Here is a 23,024-nt window from a genome sequence, read left to right on the forward strand (position 1 = left end):
AGTAATTATGGGTGCAATTTGACTTAACAAATGAAAAAGATTTGACTTTCTCAAATATTTATAAAACATAGATTCTTCCTCCTCGAGCTTCTTGTATAATGTGTGAAATTTCCCTTCTGTAATGATATTTTTCAGTCCCACACTCTTTTTTTGCATTGTTCTGCACTTCTGTCTTCCTTCTCTAATATACAAGATAAGTCTGCAAGCTGCAAAACACTTGAGTCCAATAAATGCCACTTTTGCTCAGATGTGGTCTCCAGCATACACATATATACACTGAGGTGACAAAAACCATGGGAGACCTTGTAATACCATGTCAGACCTCCTTTTCCCTGGCATAGTGCAGCAGCTCGACATGGCATGGACTCAACAAGTTGTTGGAAATTTCCTGCAGAAATACTGAGCCATGCTGCCTCTATAGCCATCCATAATTGTGAAAGTACTGCAGGTGCAGGATTTTGTCCATAAACTAGCCTCTCAATATGTCCCATAATTATTCAATGGGATTCATGTCAGGCAGTCAGGGGGCCAAATCATTCACTCAAATTGTCCAGAATGTTCTTCAAGTCAATTAAATTCCATTGCTCTTTGGGAACAAGAAGTCCACGAATGGCTGCAAATCGTCTCCAAGTGGGCGAACATAACCATTTTGAGTCAATGATTAGTTCAGTTGATGGAGTCACCATTAGCTTGCACAGTGCCTTGTTGACAACTTAGGTCAACGGCTTCAAGGGGTCTATGCCGCACTCTAACCCTACCATCAGCTCTTAACAACTGAGATCAGGACTCATCTGACCAGGCCATGGTTTTCCAGTCATCTAGGGTCCAACCAATATGGTCACAAGCCCAGGAGAGGCACTGCTGGTGACAACGTGCTTTTAGCAAAGGCACTTTTACACATCATCTGCTGACGTAGCCTGTTAAAGCCAAATTTCACTGGACTGTCCTAACAGATATGTTTGCCATATGTCCCACATTGATTTCTGTGATTATTTCAATCACTGTTGCTTCTCTGTTAGTACTGCCAACTCTATGCAAACACCACTGCTCTCAGCTCGTAAATGAAGGCTGTTGGCCACTGCACTACCTGTGGTGAGAGGTAGTGACTGAAATTCGGTATTGTCAGCACACTCTTGACACTGTGGATCATGGAGTATTGAATTTCCTAATTATTTCCAAAGTGGAAGGTTCCATGAATCTAGCTCCAACTACCATTCTGTGTACAAAGATTGTTAACTTTTCACATGAATCACCTGAGTACAAATGACAGCTCTGCCAATGCACTGTCCTTTTATACCTTGTGTAGGTGACACTATCGCCATCTGTATATGTGCATATTGCTATCCCATGACTTTCACCTTAGCGTAAGCTATTGCTTTTTGTGTGTGCACTTTGCACATAGAAACAGTTGAAAGTAATCTCGCGAAGATAGCAACTCGCACAAAAAAACAGTTGAGGACAGCCATGTGTATTGATATCACATGACTTTAATTGACTTTACACACTGTGATGTGACTGACAGTGTGAATACACCTTGACGAGATGGTGCCATGTCCTGGCGGCCAATGTGAATTGGCCTTAACTTGGATATCCAACTTGTGTGCTTCACTTCAGTGGTTGTGCGTTTATTTAGTGCTCAGCCTTTTCTGCATTTCAATTAACAGCAATAAGTTCTCAAAAGTGCAAAGTTATACAAAATTACATATAAAAAAATCTCTATTTCTTTTACCTTTGATTATGAAGGAGATATGAACTTGCACCATTAGTGTATGGTGGAAGTATCTTCCCTCCATACAGAAACTGCTGTTGTGCACTGGCTGATCCATGGAAACTGTGTCCCCCATGCTGGTAATGTTGTTGTTGCTGCTGCTGTTGATGATGTTGATGTTGCTGCTGCTGGTGTTGTTGGTGGTGGTGTTGCCGTTGCTGCTGTTGTTGCTGCTGGTGGTGGTGGTGGCTATGGTGGTGGTGATGGTGGTGGTGATGGTGGTGGTGGTGGTAGTGGTGATGCTGTTGTTGGTGGTGTTGCCGCTGATGCTGTTTCAGATGGATGTGCTGCACTTGGTCATTCCCACAACTTTCCTGCTGCCTAACAGACAACATCATTGTCTCTTTCTCAATCATTTCTGCCAAGGCCTTCTGGGTTTCATGGAAAGGATCGAAGTCCAGTTCATCATCTGGGGCACGTATATTGTCTTCTTGTCTGATTTCTTCTTTGACCCTTTCACAAAACTCATCCTCTCTATCTACATCCCCGCAGCTGTCTGAAGAGTCATTACCGTTTCTCTGTCTTTCCGAGCCACCGTAGCTTGAAAAACGATCATCTTCCAAAGAAGAATCATTCGTGTCACAACTGTGGTGTGGCAGTTCACTAACCGTAGCACTATGATTGTTCTTCCTAGATTGTTTCACAACTCCTCTGTTACTATTAGACACACAACCTTGCTTTTCTTTACGGTGTTCCCGCCTCCTGTGAATATCGGGGTAACGTTTGTCTACACTCTTTGAAGAGAATCCATTGCGCACATGTTGCATCGAGCCATTCTGGAGACCTGAGAATTCATGACGACTGCTACCTATCACATATACTGTTGGATCTTCAACAAACCCATTAGAAAGCACCTTGTGGAAAACATACCCATTTCCTGAAGCAATTTTTGTAGTTTCACAGTTAACAATAACACTGCTGTCCACACCATTTACTTCACTGAAAGGGAGCTTGTGCATTTTGCGTATAATATGTTCAATATTATTAATTCTGTAGCCCCCTTGCATATTTTTAAATCGTTCTGAAGCAATTCTTACTGATCTTTCACCATTTTCACCCCCCTCCTCCTCCTCCTCATCCTCTTCCTCCTCCTCCTCCTCCTCTTCTTCTTCTTCTTCCTCTTCATCTTCCACCTCCTCATCTTCATCCTCTTCCTCCTCTTCTTCCTCTTCCTCCTCATCATCATCATCGTCATCCATACTATCTTCACGGACACACTTATCTTGTGAAGTTGTGGTTTCTTTTGTCCGGTTTGAAAATCCAAATGCTGCTTGCCAGTCTTCTGAAGAGTGTACCGGAGGCAGCACATCTGGTATGTGTGCCACAGAAAGCCCATTAGAGGACCAATCCGAACCCCCTGAAAATCATGAAGTTACTGTCTGTTCATTAATAGTTTTTACATGAGCTGAATATAAAGAATAAACACTATCTCTGCAAACATAATTACAGTTCTCTGTGTTCACTGTTCATAATATCTATAAGGGTGAGGTTACCAAGGTGCTCCTCAACAATAAACTTAACCATGAAACAGTCACCAATGCCCACACAGTAAATAATAAAAATATTAAAATTAAAATGGTGAACAGTGCTGCTGACAAACTGACTACCCTATTGTGTAATAGTCTGCCTCAAGATTAAACTTTCCGCTGTTATCAGTATGCAAGTAATTTTTGAAAGGAATTTTGCAAACAGAGACCATAGTTGCAGTAAGACAACTCATTGCTCCTTCAGCAAAACAGGATATCTGCTCACTTCTAAACTTCAATTCATGAGTTTTGTGCTTAAAAAAAGTTGACTGTCTTCTCCTAGGCACTTTCCGTGACTTTCCCCTTGATCCAAAATTAATACTGGTGTGAAAGGACACTACTTAGAAACTTTTATGATATTAAGGAGTGTCCATAATGGGCCCTTGAGAAAATTCCAAAAGAAGTTTTGGCAAAACTGCATAACCAAGTGGACACACTGCTAAGACAATGTGCGCATAACGTGTACATGCTACATGTACAGACAGATTGGGATGAAAAAATCTCAAAATGGTATGGGTTAAACTGAGTTTAATATAACTGCCAGAGTTACGAGTATTAAGTGTATAACCAAAAGAACATACAATGCTTGGATTTAACAAAGCTACAAGCCTAAAATCTACAGGCTAAGAACATGATCCCATTTTTCTCCTCATATTCATAATCACATTGTTACTGGTTATGAGTGCAGTGAAATGCGGAAACAACCTTGTCTACAGTATGAGCATAATGATCCTGCAGAGATGGTAAGCGGTTAATGCTACACGAATATGGCAGTACCTGTTATGATCTTTTGACTGATTTTCAGAGTAGGGTTGTACATGCTGGTATTGGTAATACTGAATCTTTTACAAGCAACTGACAAATGTTGATAACTGTAGGATTGTTATGGCACAGGTAACAAAATCCTGCATTACACCAGGCTGTCATGTATGGATTGAGCCAAACTTGGGGGGAAAGAAGGAAAGAGGGGGGGACGGGGGGAGGGGAGGGGAACTGGTAGTAAAGGGCAGTGGAGATAAAGATGCATAGGCTGTACTACTAGTCACCTTCACCAATACAGTTCTATCCTAGTCTACAAATTCACTTGATAATACATGCAAATCATTGCAGTACTGTGAAGCCTTTTTACATATGTGTATCAGCAATTTTCTGAGATTGTCTGACTAGAATATGTCAGTGTCTAGGGAGGTGAGGAATACTACTCATCATTAACGTTGTACCGCCAGGGAGAGCAAACTGCCCCAACCATCACCAATGCCAACACTGACTGTACTGCTGATGGCTGCCCATGTTAGATTAAGTCCACAGCTTAGTCTTTTTAACAGTACAAAAATAATTTTAACAATGTCAGGATGATAGTTAAGTAGAGTATGTTACCAAGAGGGGGCTAAAAAACTACAGGCAAGAAGATGGAGTAAATATATCATCTCATAACACCTATTATTAAAGAATAAATTTACAGTAAAAAAAAAATACTAAAATTACACCACAAACTAGTGTAGCATGTTGATTGTCAATGAAAGCCAGTACATGTGCCAGACGAAGACAGTCATACACTGGATGATAACAACAAACCTGCCAAAAGTGGGGTATTGCGAACATTAGAGAAGCATTCTCTCCTTTTGAGAAGGTGAGAGGAAGAAGGCAGGAAGTAAGACTGGTGTTTAACACATCACCAATCATGACGTTACTAGAAATGGAGCACATGCTCAGTTTGGACATAAATGGGATGGGAAATAATCAATGTTGTCTTTGCAGGAACCATCCGAGCACTCTCTTTAACTCATTCAGGAAAACCCTGCCCATCCCCCCCCCCCCCCCTCCCAAAAAAAAGGAAGGGGCCAAGATGATGATTATTTTAAAATCACACTTAAGTATACAAAATTTTCAAATAATAGAGATAAATTTATGTAGAAATTGTTTCAAACGACCAGTACTCTTCTAACAAAGGGAGGACACGATGTTTGGAATGCGGATTTACTGCGAACTTCGTACACACTTAGTACTCCATGAGGACAACAAAATGTGTAAGCATTAGCACGTACTTCTCAAGCATTATTGAGACTATCGCAAGATAATTTCGCTCATCAAATATATACCTGTGTGTGGCACTTTATTCCATGAAGCGGTGGGAGCCGAATGGTTAGCATTCAAGCCCCGTGATCGCTGGATCGAGTCCCATTGGTCAGATTTTTTTTTTTTAATTTATTTTCAGCACAGTCATTTTCTTTAATATTTATATTACAATTGATATAATGGGAAAAATACTTGTAATCGTATGAACTTTTGATAAATTTACAATGTTACTTGGCAGTCTGCATATTTTTATTGTCACAAATAATATAATATTCATAACTACCGACTCATAAATGACCAAACGCATGAAGTGATACTGAAAATGTATTCTTGTCCGTGATTTAAGAAATCCCTTATACCGGGAAGGAGCCCGAAACAACTTGTTACCTGCAAGTTTTGACCAGCACAGATGGCTTGTGAAAGACTTACAATTAATAGTCGCTTTCCACATTACGAGTACAAGTTGCAGGATGACATTTTTCGTAACAACATGGAAAACATAAAGTTAAACGGCACCAGTTGCATCGAATAAATGCTATGTTTCTGCATATGCAAGGTCTTTTGAGGTTTTCCGTGGAAAAACAAACACTGTTAACATTTTTAAAAACATCTCTTTCAGCTGATAATTTGGAAGCAAACCATGCATAGCGGGGTACTTCCTTAAATATTGGCACTGATAATTGGTCATGCAGTATCGAGTGTATTTTAATAGCGTCTTCACGAGAAGCAATTTCTCCTTCTCTTTCAATTAAATACGAACAATTTTGAAGACACGGACAAGCATACATTTTCAGTATCACTTTATGCGCATGGTCGTTTACTAGTTTATAGTTATAAATATTATATTATTTGTGATAATAAAAATTTGTAGACTGCCAAATAACGTCGTAAATTGAATAAAAGTCCATCCGATTACACGTATTTTTCCCATTATATCAATTGTAATGGAAAAAAAAGGACACTGTTAAAAACTGACGAACGGGACTCGATCCCGCCATTACGGGGTTTGAACGCTGAAAACTTTTTTGTTGTTGATATTATTTTGTTCTATATTGTTCGTTGAATTTGTTCATGGCGGACGTCCAATGACACTTGTTCAGGCTGTTCGTTGATCCGTTCACAAAGTTTTTTTTTTTTTATATTACAGAGGGTAGCTCAACCGTCTGACTAAACACGCTGAGCTACCGTGCCGGCTTCCACTTAGCTGCCGCCGCTTCATGGTAAAAATGGTCACACACAGGTATATATTTGACGACCAAAATTATCTTGCGATTTTCTCAATAACACTTGAGAAGTACACGCTACTGCTTACACATTTTGTTTTGCTAATGGAGTACTACGAGTGTTCGGAGTCTGAAGTAAATCCGTGTTTCAAACATCGTGGCCTCCCCTTGTAAGAACAACATTAAACTAAATATTCATAAAATATAACTCAGGACATCATTAAACTAAATATTCATAAAATATAAGTCAGAACCTACAACAAATCCCATCCACCATTAAGTTTTTCCTGGATGAGGACACGCAATACTTCACACTCTCTCTCTCTCTCTCTCTCTCTCTCTCACACACACACACACACACACACACACACACACACACACACACACACACACACACACACACACACACACACACACACACATTTTCTAAGGAAATTAACTGTAATTTTATTTTATATTTGACACACCTAAAGAGAATACTTTTAAATGTCATCTGCAAACATACCACTTTTACTTTTCAGGCATTTTAATGGCCTGTAATATACATCTGCAACCTATTATATGCACTAAGTATGTGAAGACTTTATTCTGAAGTTTATTTAACATGATGATTTTTAGTGATAACCTCTTTTCCAGGTTATAAACAACTCTTGGTATGCTGATGTAATATAGCCATTCTAAATTGTATTCCACATATCTATAAAACACAGTACACTGACAAAAATTATATATATAGCAACCCCAAGGAGGAGTTGTGTGACAAATGAATGTTAGTAGGCATGTTTCTACATCTGAAAGATGATATCTATTCCAATTTCGCACTAGTTGCATAAGATAGGTGCTAGTAGTGCCATGGCGAGGATGTAAATCAGGTTTGCTTCAAAAACACAATGCAATGGTTGTGAGCATTAGTTACCTTTGAGACTGGGCGTGGTGAGTTGATGTTAGTCAGTGATGCCTTTAAGGCAAAAAATATGCCATTCTCAACACTTCATTGAATTTGAACAAGGTCGTGTAATATAGCTACGATAAGCTAGATGTTCCTTTGAGAAGTGTCAGTTTTTTGTTCCTCAAGCTGAGTATTTGGGACATATCTTCAGTGCTGCATGTATCTGGCTGATGCTGGAATATGTCCAGGCTATGCAGAACTTGCTACCTTGGACAAATGCGAATCAACTTCAGTCCATATTAGGCCAACTGAATTACTGTATTAAATTCATCCACCATGCTGCCACAATTGCAGAATCACTGCACTGTCTCATACGTAAAAATATGGCATGGAATTTGGACAACACCTTCCTGGACCTTAAACAGTTGTTACTTCCACCCATGTCTGATGGCTCACATTCCCTTGCTCACTGTGGCTATTGCAGCAGACGAATCTGATTATGGATTAGAATCTATCCTCCCTCATATCATTGATGGCGCGGAACAGTCTGTCGCTTTTGTCTCAAAAACATTGAGATCGTTGCAGTGCAACTATGGACAACTATGGACACATTGAAAAGGAGGCTCTGGGTATGTTCTTCACTTTACAAATTCCACGACTACGTGTATAGGCGTCATTTTATTCTGTTGACAGACCATATGACCTTATTTCAATCTGACATGAACAATCCCACAGAATCGGCTTGTCACCTTCAACTATGGGCTTTGTTTCTCGCCAGTTATTCCTACGATATCCAGTCCCATTCTATGTATTATCATGTCAATGCTGACTTACTTTTAAGATTGCCTGTGGGTCAGGACTTCTCTTTTGATTCCAATCCAGATTTATGCTGCCACCATTATGAAGAAGTCATTGTCTCCTATTGATGCTAAACTGGTGGCTCAGCATTTGGCAGAAGACTCAATTCTTCGCGAGCTGCTCCTCATGGCCCAACAGGGATGGCCGTCAGAACACTGGAAGGTGCTCAACCCAGGTGTTCAATGTTCTTGGCATTGCAGGTACGAATTCTCTGTCCTCAATGGTATCGTGCTGCTCTGGGGCGAAAATGGCTGGACTTGGATCATAATTCCAACTTCTCTCCAGCACTGTCTGTATCTTACACCTGCCTCACCTTGGCCGTTGAGGAATCATGCTAATTTAAGGCCTGGCATGTCAACAATCGTATTTGAAAGGGATTGAAGCAGATATTGTCAACATGGTGGCAGCCTACACATACTGGCAAAGCAAATAAGCAGTCCCATGGCTGGAAGTATCAACATGGAAGTCGCAGCTCCATTTGGATATCATGGGTCTTTTCCTGGGCCATTAGTGGTTCACTGTGTTTGATGCCAGAGTTGGTTTTCTCTATGTCTCTCTGATGTTCTTTATGTAATCAATGCATGTGATCCAAGCCATGATATGGGTATTTGTGACTGAAGGTCTTCCCTAAACAACTCGGACAGATAACAGACCTCAATTTATGTCTGCCGAGTTTAAATCCTTTTGTGTGTCCAACGGAATCTTTCTTGTGCACACAGCACACATGCCACCACACGTCCAATGGTCTGGCAAAGCGTTTGGTCCTAACATTTAAACATCAGCTGTCTAAGCTCCATCATCACCACACTGAACAATGCACTCTCCATCTTTCTGGTCTCTTCTCAGGCAACCCCATAGGAGAGGGGCCGGTTCAGCTGAACGACCCAGTGATCAAAGATCTTCCTTCTACACCCATGCTGGTGGCCGGAGTCTCCTCCATGGGGTCATGAGCACTATTTTTCTATCCACAATGATATCTGGGTCCTGAAATTCTCTCAATGCGGTCAGAGTCTGGCTGGAGTCACCACCATGGGATTTCGGACCTCTCCAACGTTGCCTCTGAGAAGCTGCTGTTGAGTAAACTCTCCTTCCTTCCCGTGGGAAACTTTTTGTTGGATTAGTCCTTACATCCCTTCACCTTAATTAACTTTTTTTCCCAGGTAAACACCTGACAGAAGTCCCTGAAAGTTTGGTATTAACTTTCGTAGGAGGGGCGTTTGAAAATTCTGCGCAAAGTCCGAGAGATGGCACCACCAGTACATATCGCGGTCATGTTTAGTTAGTATCATCTTTTGAAAGAATGCGCACCAAGTTTCAGTCATATTGGTCTATTTCTTTGTGTTTGGCATTCGTGTGAATCAAGGAAGTCGAAGGATTGTCAAAAAATGAACAAAAAAAGAGTTTCGTGTGGTGATTAAACGTTACTTTATGAAAGGCAAAATGCCTCACGAGACTAAAGAGAAGCTTGATAAACATTATGGTGACTCTGCACCTTCGATTAGAGCTGTTTATAAGTGGTTTCAAACTTTTCGGAGTGGCCATTTGGGCACAAGTGATGCTGAACATTCTGGACACCCTGAGGAGGTTACAACTCCAAAAATCATTGATAAAAATCCATGATATGGCGACCTATGACAGAAGAGTTAAGGTGCCTGAGATTGCTAGTACTGTGGGCATCTCAAATGAATGGGTACATAACATTTTGCATAAACACTTGGACACGAGAAAGCTATCCATAAGATGGATTCCGTGATTGCTTGACCATAAACAGAATCGTGTGAAGTGTTGCAGTGATGGTTTGCAACTGTTCAGGAAGAATCCGCAGGGCCTTTAAGCATTGTTTCATCACTGTGGATGAAACATGGATACATTCCTGAGAACAAACAACAATCTAAATAATGGATTACCAAGGGAGAATCTGCACCAAAAAAGGCGAAGACCATTCCTTCGGCCGGAAAGGTTATGGTGACTGTCTTTTGGGATTCACAAGGGATACTCCTCATTGACTATCTGGAAAAGGGTAAAACTATTACAGGTGCATATTATTCATCGTTATTGGACTGTCTGAAAACTGAGCTGCATGAAAAACGCTGGCGATTGGACTGCAAAAAAAGTCCTTTTCTATCACAACAATGTACCAGCACACACCTCAGCAGTTGTGGTTGCAAAATTAATGGAAATAGGATTCCAACTCATTTCACCCCCCCCCCCCCCCCCCCCCCCTATTCTTCAGACTTGGCTTCCTTGGACTGCTATTTGTTCCTAAATTTGAAGAAATGGCTGGCAGGATGAAGATTTTATTCAAACAAGGAGGTGATTGCAGCAACTAATAACTATTTTGCAGACTTGTACAATTCCTATTATTCAGAAGCGATCGACAAATTAGAACAGTGTTGGATGAAGTGCATATGTCTAAAAGGAGACTATGTTGAAAAATAAGAAAGGTTTACCCCAAACACGTAAGTAGTTTTTATTTTTGCATGGACTTTTCAAATGCCCCTCGTAAGTAGTTTTTGTTTAGCTAATATCCTGTTGTGTTGTACTAAACCTCTCTCTTACAGATTTTGGACATTGTTTCTCAGATATCTCACGACATGAGATATAGCATTAATCACTTAAATATGTTACCTAAACAAATGTATTCCAGAAATTTCATCATTGTACATTAATTTGGTGTTGCAATTATTTTTCCACAAGTGTAGGAACATGTATCACAGACCAATGAAATACTTTAACAGTAAAAAGAAGTGAAATGCACATGGCTAACATTTTAAGAGACTTTTGTTTGGTTGCACAGAGGGACCAAATGTAAAAGACAATCTCAGTTAGTTTCGGCCAACTAAATCTCTCATAGCAAACATACAATATGGTGACACAAAGTACACCTTGAAAGTAACTGTAAAAAAAAATTTAGTCAGATGCAACCACATTATTGGCTATGTACTAAAATTTAGATACAAATTTATGTTTTTACCTGTGCCAGAAACTGTTGTGGACACTTTGGTGAATGTATTCGATGAAAAGAAAGAGTTGTTATCTTGCTCAAACAAGGCCGCAGCTCTCACAGCAGGCAATCTACCAGAATTCTTGTGGAACCTTCCTGCTGGCAAATTACTAGGCACATCATTAGCTGAACTACAGCTCACACCACCACTATTTCTTTCTTTGGACCGTGTACGACATGCGCGATTGAAATTTACTGATGATTTTCGAGATGGGTCCTTAGATACACCATTGGCAGGGCGTTCACTATTTGATGAGTTTATCTTGCTACGAGTCGGTTTGCTTTGGCGATCCTCTCCAGTTGCATTCTGAAGTTTATCACGCAGTCTCCTATCAACAAGAAAAGAAAGTAATACATATTACAAAAACAACATATATATCTATTACCAAACTGAACAAAGCATTAACAATGAAATATTCTACACATGCCATTTGATAACCTATTGTGCAAAAGGTGTGTTTTTCTTCTTACTACTATGGTTTGATGCCTGAGATGCAAGTAACCAAAGTCCCATTCTCCAAGACCAAAAACATCATCAGTAAAGAAAGAGTAAAACGTGAGGGCACAGTCATAAATTGACATAGTATCTGTTTTCATGGCAACGGCCAAACCATTACTATTTGCATATCATGTCATACAGCACAATGTTGTCAACTGCCATTTTCGTCCAACCTCCAAAGTTTGATTACACGATGAGCAGAAAAATATATTATACTGGCATCTAAACAGTTGACACTGTGTGCCACCACCAAAAGGTGTCAAGCGCAAACAGATCAAGGGACTTCGCTTTCCTATGTCCTACCAACATAAGTAACTGAAAACACACTGTTAGAAATAATGGAATAAATTCTGGGAGATTTCTTCTTGTTCATCAATTTTATAAATATGACAGAACTCCATAATGTAATGATTCACTTGCCATCTTTTACCTAATCACATTTCTCTCTGACTCCAAACAATACCACACAGCAAATACACTGCCCGACAAAAGAAGTGACGCACTCAAAAGGAAAGGAGGAATCGAAATGAAACTTGAGAGGGTCTGTGATGATATGTCAGTGATTACAAAACAGAGTCCTATTCACAGCAAACTTGGCAGTGTGAGCCCATTTATCAGCATGATGTTGCACTTCCTTTGGTATGGATCCATACACTGATTCAAATGGGAAAAGTGTCAAAGCCATTGCACCCTCTTCTTAAGTGAGCTGGCCCAGTTTCGTGGCATCACTCCAAACACAGCTGTTTGTGGTGTGGCAGTAATTCCCTAGTATGGCAGCTGCTAGTCTCTGACTAAAGGGGTGGGATGACACAGAATGTTGCATAGAGTCCACTGCTTGTTCTCTGTTGGCAGCCACAAATGTGAATGGGTGACGATGTGCTCGATGCACAATACAGTTATTCTCGCAGTGGTCGGACGCAGTTGTATGCCCTGCCCTCACCTTCCCATGCAGTTCGACATCGGAACACTGTCACATCTGAATGCCCAACAAATCTGGAATTGCACGATTCAATCAGCTGGTCAAATGGAAACCCATGACGATGCCCCTTTTAGACTCTTGTCTGGTGTCTCACACAAGAACATGGAATTCCGTGTCCTTCACAGTTAACAGTCAACATTTGACGCCACTCTAGCCTCTTATATACCCTATCGAGCATGGTAACGACACTGTTTGTCATTCTGCCCATTACAAAGAATTGCAACTTTTATCATTTATATACCTGCTGACAGTGTATATGTGTACAAAGTTTCATTGACATCTGAATATGTCATCTGGCTGATTCACAGTTTTCATTAGGCAGAGTATACAGTTATAAATATGCGTGACATACTGCCTATGTTGAGATTTATATAGACAGAGAACTTTTTCATTTTGAGAATTATGAAGCACAGATTGGGCCACGATCTTGTTTAACAAGCAGTATTGCGTTTACCTTTCCAGGATCTGGCAGAAACAAAAGTGACAGAGTGTCTCCCAGGCCATTGATAGAAAACAAAAACTCTCTTCAGTCCTGCTTTGTTCCTACTTTTTTAACTACAGTACTAGTACTTACTTATCTAAAATTGGAACTGTGGAAGCCATGGTGTTTATTAGATTAATCCTATGCTAGTGTGTGTCAGAAGTCTTATCTGCAAAGGGTACATTCTCTTTCTTATCTAGTCTTACACTGACACAAACATGCAGTGTGGGCAGAAACAAGTACTGGATACGTCTAGTTACGAAAAGCAGCATTGCAGCCTGTCAATTCAGCATTAAGATTTGAGTGAAATCAGCACCAAACCTACAATAAGTTAAGCTAATTATCTGCACTATTATTTAACGTGCCACAATTGACACATCATCATCATCATCATCATCATCATCATCATCATAGGTCATCGTCGTCATCATTTCCATTATCGTTTCTGGATATACTGGGTATATTGGACAGAAACCATGATGACAGGTTAAATGGCTGGTAATGTACTCAAAGCATGTGCAATCAATCTGCAATTATGTGCAGTCCCATTCATGCTTCAAATTTTCTAGTACTGTTCCATAATTAAAGGTGAGACTAGTTGCAGTTATCCTCCTGTCTTTAAATACTGTGACTTCCAATTTAATTGGTTTTTATCTTATCACTGCCTGTGGCCTTTTTACTACCATTCTCACCAATAAATACTTCCCACAATGTCTAATTTTATTTTGGATCATTAAAATTGTTGTCACTATTGCTTACTTTATTGATAATCCCTGTAGTTCTCAGCACATCCAAACTTGTGCTAGTACGTATAGTTTTTTTTACACAATTCTAATATTAACATGGAATCCATCTTTGTGTAGCTTTTTGTTTTTAATCTTGTTACAGACAGCATTAAAGTAGCATTAATATTTTACAAATACTATTATTATTATCATTATCATTATTATTATTATTATTATTAGTGCTCTGAGGAGGTAGTGTCTGAAATAGATATTTCTTCCTCAGTCTCCCTTAGTGGGTGCTCAGTCACATTGTTCTTAGTAAGGACCTGACTTCTCTTTTCATCTGGTTCCACCCTACTACTGATCTGAAGAAAGTGCTTCCAATGAGCAGAAATTTCAATAAGAAAAGTGCTACCTCATCTGAATTTCTAATTTGTTGGTGACTTTTGTTAAGTTATCAAGCAGAATTTCTGTAAGGTCACTATCCCCTTAACACCCATTATTGATAGGGAAGATGAAGAGAGAATAAAATGAACTGATCATTAGCATGAATACCCAAAATACTGTTGAGCATATAAATATATAATTTCATAAATCTGCTTATCAACTATTAACTGTCAACAAACATTAATGAACTTGACTCAGTAAACAAGGATGCAAACAGTCATTGACAAAAATGTCATTTCAGAACTATGCTAACAAAAGCTTCATCACAGTTTTTATGCTGATGGAAAATTACCACAATGTTGTTTTTTTTTGACCAAATTGCTGAGGTCAACGGTCCCTAGACTTACACACTACTTAATCTAACTTAAAATAACTTAGGCTAAGGACAACACACACACACACACACACACACACACGCACACGAGGGAGGATTCTAACCAGGGGGTTTTGCAAACTATCAATATGTAACAACAATTTTAAAGTTAGAAAATAAAAAAATAACCCACTGAAGAGGCACAAAAAGTGCTGGAACATGTCTGGGTAAAACAAAACAGAAAAAAAAGGTATTTTGCAATAAGGCATAATTCCTGGTCCTATTTGAACTTTAATCATCTGATCTTACTAGTGATTTATGTACTCGGATTGCAATTTACGCTTTCCGCCCCCCCCCCCCCCCCTCTCTCTCTCTCTCTCTCTCTCTCTCTCTCTGTCTGTCTGTCTGTCTGTCTGTCTGTCTGTCTGTCTCTGTGTGTGTGTGTGTGTGTGTTTTCCCTCCTTTTCTGAAAAAGGCTTTGACTAAAAGCTAATTTGTTAGTGTTGCAATTTGCAGAGCCTCTGCTTGTATTAGTGTTACTCTTAAAAGAAATTGATACACCCCTAGCTTTGGTTATCAACAGAATTGAAACATTTCACAGCTCAGCATATCTTCTAGTACCCAATTTCTAACATGTCAGTGTCCCTTGGCTAGCTGTGTAAACTCCTTTTTCCATTTGATAAAAACATCATTTCTTTACATGGATGATGTTCCGTGAACCCCTCATGCGTATGTCTGTAAGGAGTGGAAAGAACTTGTACCTTTATTCAAATGTGACATAACTAAATGATTAAATTTATGAAATTTTATAACATTAATTAAACTATAGCCTAACAATAATTTTAAGATTGTGTGTGAAAATGCTCCTTAGCCTCAAAGTGCAAATCTGTAATTACATTTTATCGCAGCTGGAGGATGGGTGGACCATAGCTGTAAATCAGAAATGTGAAAATTCCAGCATCAAGTTGTTAACAATAGCCAACACTTTCCCTCATGCTACCTTGTAAGTCACCCATTGCCAACTGACAAGCTGTTTCAAGCTTCCTGCAGCTTCTCTTATTTCATGTCTCCATCAGACACAGTGCATCTCATTTAGAAAAGTTTTTTAAAGCTTGATATGAAAATGCATTTTATAGAAGTATGTGATTTAATTGCAAAAGGTTTTACACACAAATAGTTTTACATGGGAGTGTCCTGGTTGAGTGTTTTACTTCATGGACATTACTGTGACGGAAAGAAAGCATTTATTGTTTTGCCACCTTTATCTTTTATACTCTCCCCTTTACTTTCATGACCTATGGTCGCTCAACACTGCACTCTCTCATGATTTTTCAAAATATAGGCAGAGTTTTTGAAAAATCATGAGAAAGAATAGCTCACAAAATCAGCCTATTCACTTCGCCAACAACGTATGAGGAAACACCACAATATCAAAACCATAAGTTACACGTAAAAAACGTGATATATGCTCACTTTCATTTGTAAATGCATAAGCAGGGTGTATATGTGGACAATGGAAAAAAAAAAAAATTATGGATTTTTCCTGGATTTCCCGGTTAAAATACACAAACTCCCGGATGAAAATACACTTATTCTGTGTTAAGTGAAAGTATACTCTTCCTCGGCACTGAATAACACGTCAATCCTTTGGTTGCTTATGGTTTCATATACCGACGTAGAATTTCCTGGCACTTCAGAAAACTAAACTTGAGGGGGGGGGGGGGGGGGGGGGAGGAGTTTTGAAAGACCTTTGATGTGCAGCAACATGTACACTGCATATGTTCGCATTATGAAGGTATAAATTCGGATTCCACCAAACACCGCATGTTACTTTCTGAAGCACTGAAATCGAGATTGTGCTGCGCTTTTGTAAGCCACCCATAGCTCATGTCACTTGATCTTGTCAGCTCATGACAGCACACAACACGTGATGTAGTCAGCCAATAGCAACATCGCTCTTAAGTAGCATGAACACACACACATAAGAAAAGTTAATGGTTTAAATTCATATACATAGCATTCACATATAATATTGGTCTCTAAGATTAATAAGCTGCAAGAGAAGCTAAGCTTGCACATATAACGTTGATCATCTTTGCGCGTGTTACACTTAAAGACACATCACACAAATGTGCCAGTAAAATTTTTAATAATGACCTAAATGTCTGATTTTCTGGGCTTGAAGTTCTTCTAAATGGTCCTCCTCAAAGAGTTGATTTTTAAATGAGAGTCAAACGCTTTGTGATTTAGGAAATTCATCGTACATTCTCGCACATAGTTCATCTTGCGTAAAAGGAAATTTGCTTTGAATGTAACGCTTTTCAAACCACCATTCGCAATATTTTCCCGTGACCTGTTAGAAATAGGTTCGTTTTGGCAGTTGGCAGAGAGCGCCAAACAACAGGCGTCACCGCGCTTGTGCAGCTACGATGACGCAGGAAGCCCAATGTTTCTACATATAAAACATTAAAGATCTTACATTATGTCATAAAGGAAACAAGACATCAGAGGATACTTCAAGAGCATCGGAATTTGGTGCACCATACTAAAATGCATAATTCGGCTTAAAGTGCACAATCATATGCCCAGATTCGGATGTAAATTTTCTTGAGTACCAGTACTGTATTATCTCATGTTTGGTTCTTTATTACGGCATACTGCCATATGAGCTAGAAGATGGAAAAGTGAACTTGAAATGCAGCAAACAGTTGAAACTAGCCAACAGTGCGAAATTAAACACTTTGTTTCAAATAAATTGACTGCCTCAGCAAAAAATATTAATAAAAGCTAAATCTTTTTAGCAGAACGACAAAAATAACTTCATTGTTCTGCAAGGTGATTAATGTTTGACTGTCAGAACAGTGGAAATAAAACCTGAAACTAAGCCTTCCGTAATTATGCGAATGTATTTTAATTCATTTGGTAGCTCCCGGCCCAAGAAATCCGTCTTCTTTTCATTTAATGTGAGAGCAATAAACAAAGAGGAAATAGCAAAATCACTGAACATAAACACAGGTCACATGGAGGCTACCCACCTTCCCACTACAACTCAGACTGCTCTGTGCATCAGCCCTGGATCTACGATATTTCCGAAACGGAGCAGTTTAGATAGTGGCGCCCAGCCACACATCTGTAGCCAGAAGCGAGAGAAGGTACTACTCATAGGCGACTCAACTGTGCATACACAAGAGCCCGCCCGCAACTGCTCAAATGAATCAAATGTGAACAGTTGTCATGTCATGCTTATCGGATTCAATTTGTTGTCAGGCAGCACCGCATATTCTTGGCTAAAGCCTTTGACGCACTTTGGTTGGCAGACACTTGCATGAGCACTGCATTTTGTTGTTGTATATGGCACATTACCTTTGCAACTTACATTCTATTTTAGTTTTTTTCTCTCTCATTCATGTTTTTTTGCTGCAGCATTATTCTGCAGAAGCGGGATTTGCTAATATCCTTCGTTAGAGTATTGGTTCTTACCAGTCAAAATCACAAAAATTTAACTGGTGACTAAAACAAGGAAAACTTCCCGGAATTCTAAGAAATTCCTGGGTTTTTCCCAGTTTTCTCCCAGACGAAAAAATCCCAGGTTTTTTTCCCGGTTCTCCCGGGTCGTGTACACCCTGAAACAATTCCTGGGTTTTTCCCGGTTTTCTCCCGGATGAAAATATTCCCAGGTCTTTTCCAGATCTCCCGGTTGTCCCAGATCATATACATCGTGATAATAAACATAAAAATAAAAAAAAATACGTTTTGCTGTTTGCATGTTAGAGGTTTTATGTTGGGTAGTAGAATAGCTACCAAAATAAACGCCGAATAGCATCATGTAAGGTATGTAAAGTAAGGCACACATCCACTCTTTTTGCCAGTTAAGCTATAAACAAAATTTTGACATAATGTTATAAACAAGACACAGTGCATCAGGTCGTTGGTAGAACTATGAACAAACGATGTACAATATTTTACAACAATTATTCATTCACAATTGTAAATATTATGTACCAAAAGTTTCACTATAAATCAATACGTAAAAACAATCTTACAGTTAGAAAATAAAAAATAACCCACTGAAGATGGAACAATAAGTGCTGAAATGTGTCTGGGTAAAACAAAACAGAAAAAAAGGTGTCTTGCATGAGGCAGAATTCCTAGTCCTATTTTCGTAGCAAATACGGACATAACATGAAGAACTGCAACACCACAAGATTAAATTCAAATAGTTACATCAATGTTTTCCTAAAAGTAAACCACAATATCCTGTTTCTTGTAGGCAACTATATTGCCTCTTGAAAAGACATTTTCCTACAAAAATGGCTCTTCCTTTCCTTTCTCCCATTACAACTACTAAATATCATTCCACGAAATTTCTAAAACTCAGAAAACAGTTTTATCATAAGTGCCTTGTTCAACAGTTTCTACAACACACTCAAGTATAGGAATTTGTGAAGCCAATAGACTTCGCTGTATCAGGTTTTATTACTGGGGTGTGGCATGTCAAGAAACATCAAAGTAATCAAAAACAGTCTCGAATAACTCGAGTTTTTGAGGTGAGTATCAGTATTTTTGGATTTTCTGATACAAACTGAACTGCTCACGGCTGCCGGTATGCAACTTTTGTTATGGCCATCAAGCAGGGTGAATATTAAAGCAAATGATTATGATGCTTAGAGCTGGCTGGCAGGTAATATCTCCTCTCGTCTTGGTAATGATCTTAGTTCTGCAAGAAGTGTCCACTCTTCAGGTATGCCATATCTAGCTGAAGCCATTCATTGATTATTAGATTACACAGTTACCAAAATGTGGGGATGTCGATTGCTACATTTCACCCACTCTTCCAAACAGTTCCAGGCATCTTGTATGGGATTATGATCAGGTGATTTTGCAGACCACTCAGGGAGTGCTAGGATATCTCGAGTGTTTGTCAAACTACGAATGTATGAATGCAGCCTTGTAAAAACAGCTGTTATCTTCAAAGGTGGGAGGTAAACAGCATACCCATCTTGAACATGTCGAAGAAAGCGTAACATCTGATGACTGAGGATGTTCAAATAAACATCTCCATTCACGATAATTCGATTTAGTGGGTCCTAAGCATAGCATGAAAAACACTCCAAATCATCAAGAACCACCCTTGATCTGAATTACACTTTCCACACACTGTGGGTTAAATCTACAACTGGCCAGTCTGTGCATCAACACTTCACTGTGCAAAACCAGACCATAGAACATTCCTCTAGTCACCTACTTCCCAATTTCTGTGTTGTTTGACCCTATGAAGCCATGCAAGCTTTATATACTGCTGTTACCAATAGCCTAAATGTCCACTCCACACAGTTCCCTTCACAATGCTCACTTGGCAACTGGTCAAGAGGGACCTGCATTCACCGACAACTGAAATTCCTGTTGGGTTTGATGACAACTCTCATTGAGAAGTCATGACACTTGTCTCTGGTGCTCGTCAGTTAAGCTCTTTTGTGACCACTGTTTCTAAGTAGTGTTAAATGCCTGCAAGTGGTACACTATTTGTTGTAGAGATGTTGGACATTCCTTGTCGGTACACCAACAAATCTGGTTTGGTAATCTACAGGTCCAAACACTGTAACTTCTTTCTGCCATTCTGTCACACACTTATGTCAATCAATCTCTCACTACTGATTCCATACAACCTATTTGCACATACACATCAACTCACTGAAATGACTTATTGCAGCAGTGGAGGGTCATATGAAGGTCTGGTACCAGTTCAGTGGTACATATAGCACTCCAAAGTGACCACTGTACTCTTTTAGGGTGCATCTAGTATTTTGTCCAGTGATCATCTTATTCCCAGAACTGGTGCACCTGTTACACTTTAGCAATTCTACTGTAAAATTTACATAAGTGTTCTGATGACAGCAATTAATGCTTAAACCTAATGGTGAAATATCAATTTTAAATGTAACATTTGAAGCCTTCCGGCAGACTGGAATATTCACAAGTTGAGATGCAGACATAAAATGTGAAACCCACAGCATAAACAAACAACATAAAACTACAAAAACACAACACAACAGGGATGTACATGAGCTTACACATGCGTCCCCTGGGGCATACCGATAGTCATTCACTTCCACGTCATTTGTCCGACATATTGCCAGCGTCAGAGATGAATCCTACCGTGACAATCATATATGCCAGCTCAAGTGAAAGCTCAGAGTGCCAACACTTTTAGTTTTAGAGGAACATCAGTCGGATATTTAATGGCATTACATAGTATATGCGCGATCTCTTTTAATGGAGAGGTGTGTGTTCTTTTTTTTATGTACACATTTTTTTGAAACCAATTGGGTCTTACCCAGGTAACAGAAAATGTAGGAAAAATGTGAAAGGATTTTAACAAACAAGGTACAAGGTCAGCTGTTGACATATGGGGAGCTAGAAACGTCTTTCCTAAAAACGAAAAATATAGTGCTGGGATGACCTGTCAATATAGGAGCAGCTACTGAGCACAAGAATGAACGTTTAATGGATTTTCTCTGGCACCACGACCAGCCCTGGGAAAACTCTGCTGCAAAGTGTGTAAACACAGAGTTGAGAGGGCTCCTTAAAATGGATGCGAAACCTCATATCTACAGTATCAAAGTGATATCTCAGGACCCGGCACCAGTTGTAGCGTGGGAGTAACACAAATTCAATTTTCAATATTTCACGTGATTACAGGCTGAACTAAAAAACTTAGAATGCTGTCAATCTACTGATTAAGAGGCATAATCTTAACACAATAAAACAAATCTTAAATTTTATTTATGGATTCTTCAGTTATTCTAGGTAGAACAAATCTATATTTAAGGCTGAATAAGAAGCACACTGTTTTTGTTCTACTGATCTGAAATAAACGAAAATCCTCCCTTTCCAATATATTCAATAAAAGCTAATTAGTTGTCATTCTATGCCTACACACCCTTTGTCATCAGGTAGCGCATGCCTTTTCTTGTGAGAATCCTTTGAACGTCTCTGGTTTCCACCACCAGTTGATCGACCCATGGAATTGCTGCAGCCACTGCTGACACTTGATATTGGGCTGTTGCTTCCTGCAACTAAAAGAAACATAAATGATGCACGCAATAACTGAAATGGGGCAAAAATATCCTCTAATACACTCCCATCTCTAGAAGGCTCTGATACACTCCAACTACTGACAGTATGAAAATGTGAAAATATTTCTTATGAGATTGAACAAAAACATTAAATTAAGGACTATTCTACACATAAGTACTGAATTTTTTCTACTTATCAATTATTTACTTAGCATATATACACTGCATTAGCGAAAAATCAGAGAAACAATGTGTGATTTTAAAGACTACTTATGAAGTTTATTACAGAGAGAGAGCTTAAAGTCCCTTTTGCAGGAGACACTTTCCTGAAACAAGTATTCATAGCAAGCAAGTCTATTGCGCTGTCCTTGGTGTGTTATTCCTATATGGAGACACAATTGGTCATAGATATTTACACATTGATATCAGAATTAAATGTGTTTGGAGTGCTGTATGATCTTTAAACTAGTTCTGCAGAGTGAAAAACGGGTCGTAAGGTATCAGTTCTCACACAGCAATTTGTAGTACAGGAGTAGTATTAAGAAATAGCAATAACATACGATTTCTTTAATCATCTAAGCAAAATTTGTAATGTATTTTCTTGAGGAAGGTCAAATGTTAAACTCTCCACACTGCTGAGAACTAAAAGAATAGGAAAAGTGTAGACAAAACATTTCCAAACATCTAAATTTGTCTCATCAGTAGAATATACAGGGTGTTACAAAAAGGTACGGCCAAACTTTCAGGAAACATTCCTCACACACAAATAAAGAAAAGATGTTATGTGGACATGTGTCCGGAAACACTTAATTTCCATGTTAGAGCTCATTTTAGTTTCATCAGTATGTACTGTGCTTCCTCGATTCACCGTCAGTTGGCCCAATTGAAGGAAGGTAATGTTGACTTCGGTGCTTGTGTTGATATGCGACTCATTGCACTACAGTACTAGCATCAAGCACATCAGTACGTAGCATCAACAGGTTAGTGTTCATCACGAACGTGGTTTTGCAGTCAGTGCAATGTTTACAAATGCGGAGTTGGCAGATGCCCATTTGATGTATGGATTAGCACGGGGCAATAGCCGTTGCGTGGTACGTTTGTATCGAGACAGATGTGCAAAACAAAGGTGTTCCGACAGGAAGACATTCAAAGCAATTGAT

General features: G+C 39.2%; 1 protein-coding gene across 5 annotated transcripts in view; it reads right to left on the reverse strand.

Moving 5' to 3' along the window:
- The window catches only part of LOC126297449 (alpha-protein kinase 1-like), a 188,400-nt gene that overhangs the window by 63,010 nt on the left and 102,366 nt on the right, over positions 1 to 23,024 (reverse strand). For all 5 annotated transcript variants that reach the window (XM_049988303.1, XM_049988305.1, XM_049988306.1 and 2 more), the window contains 3 exons: positions 21,729 to 21,864; positions 11,315 to 11,673; positions 1,730 to 3,125 (listed from right to left, as the gene is read on the reverse strand). In XM_049988303.1, coding sequence (XP_049844260.1) covers positions 1,730 to 3,125; positions 11,315 to 11,673; positions 21,729 to 21,864 — 1,891 coding nt within the window. The remainder of the gene's footprint in view (positions 1 to 1,729; positions 3,126 to 11,314; positions 11,674 to 21,728; positions 21,865 to 23,024) is intronic.

Source organism: Schistocerca gregaria, chromosome X (genome assembly GCF_023897955.1).
Source record: "Schistocerca gregaria isolate iqSchGreg1 chromosome X, iqSchGreg1.2, whole genome shotgun sequence".
In the NCBI taxonomy this organism is placed as follows: Eukaryota; Metazoa; Arthropoda; class Insecta; order Orthoptera; family Acrididae; genus Schistocerca; species Schistocerca gregaria.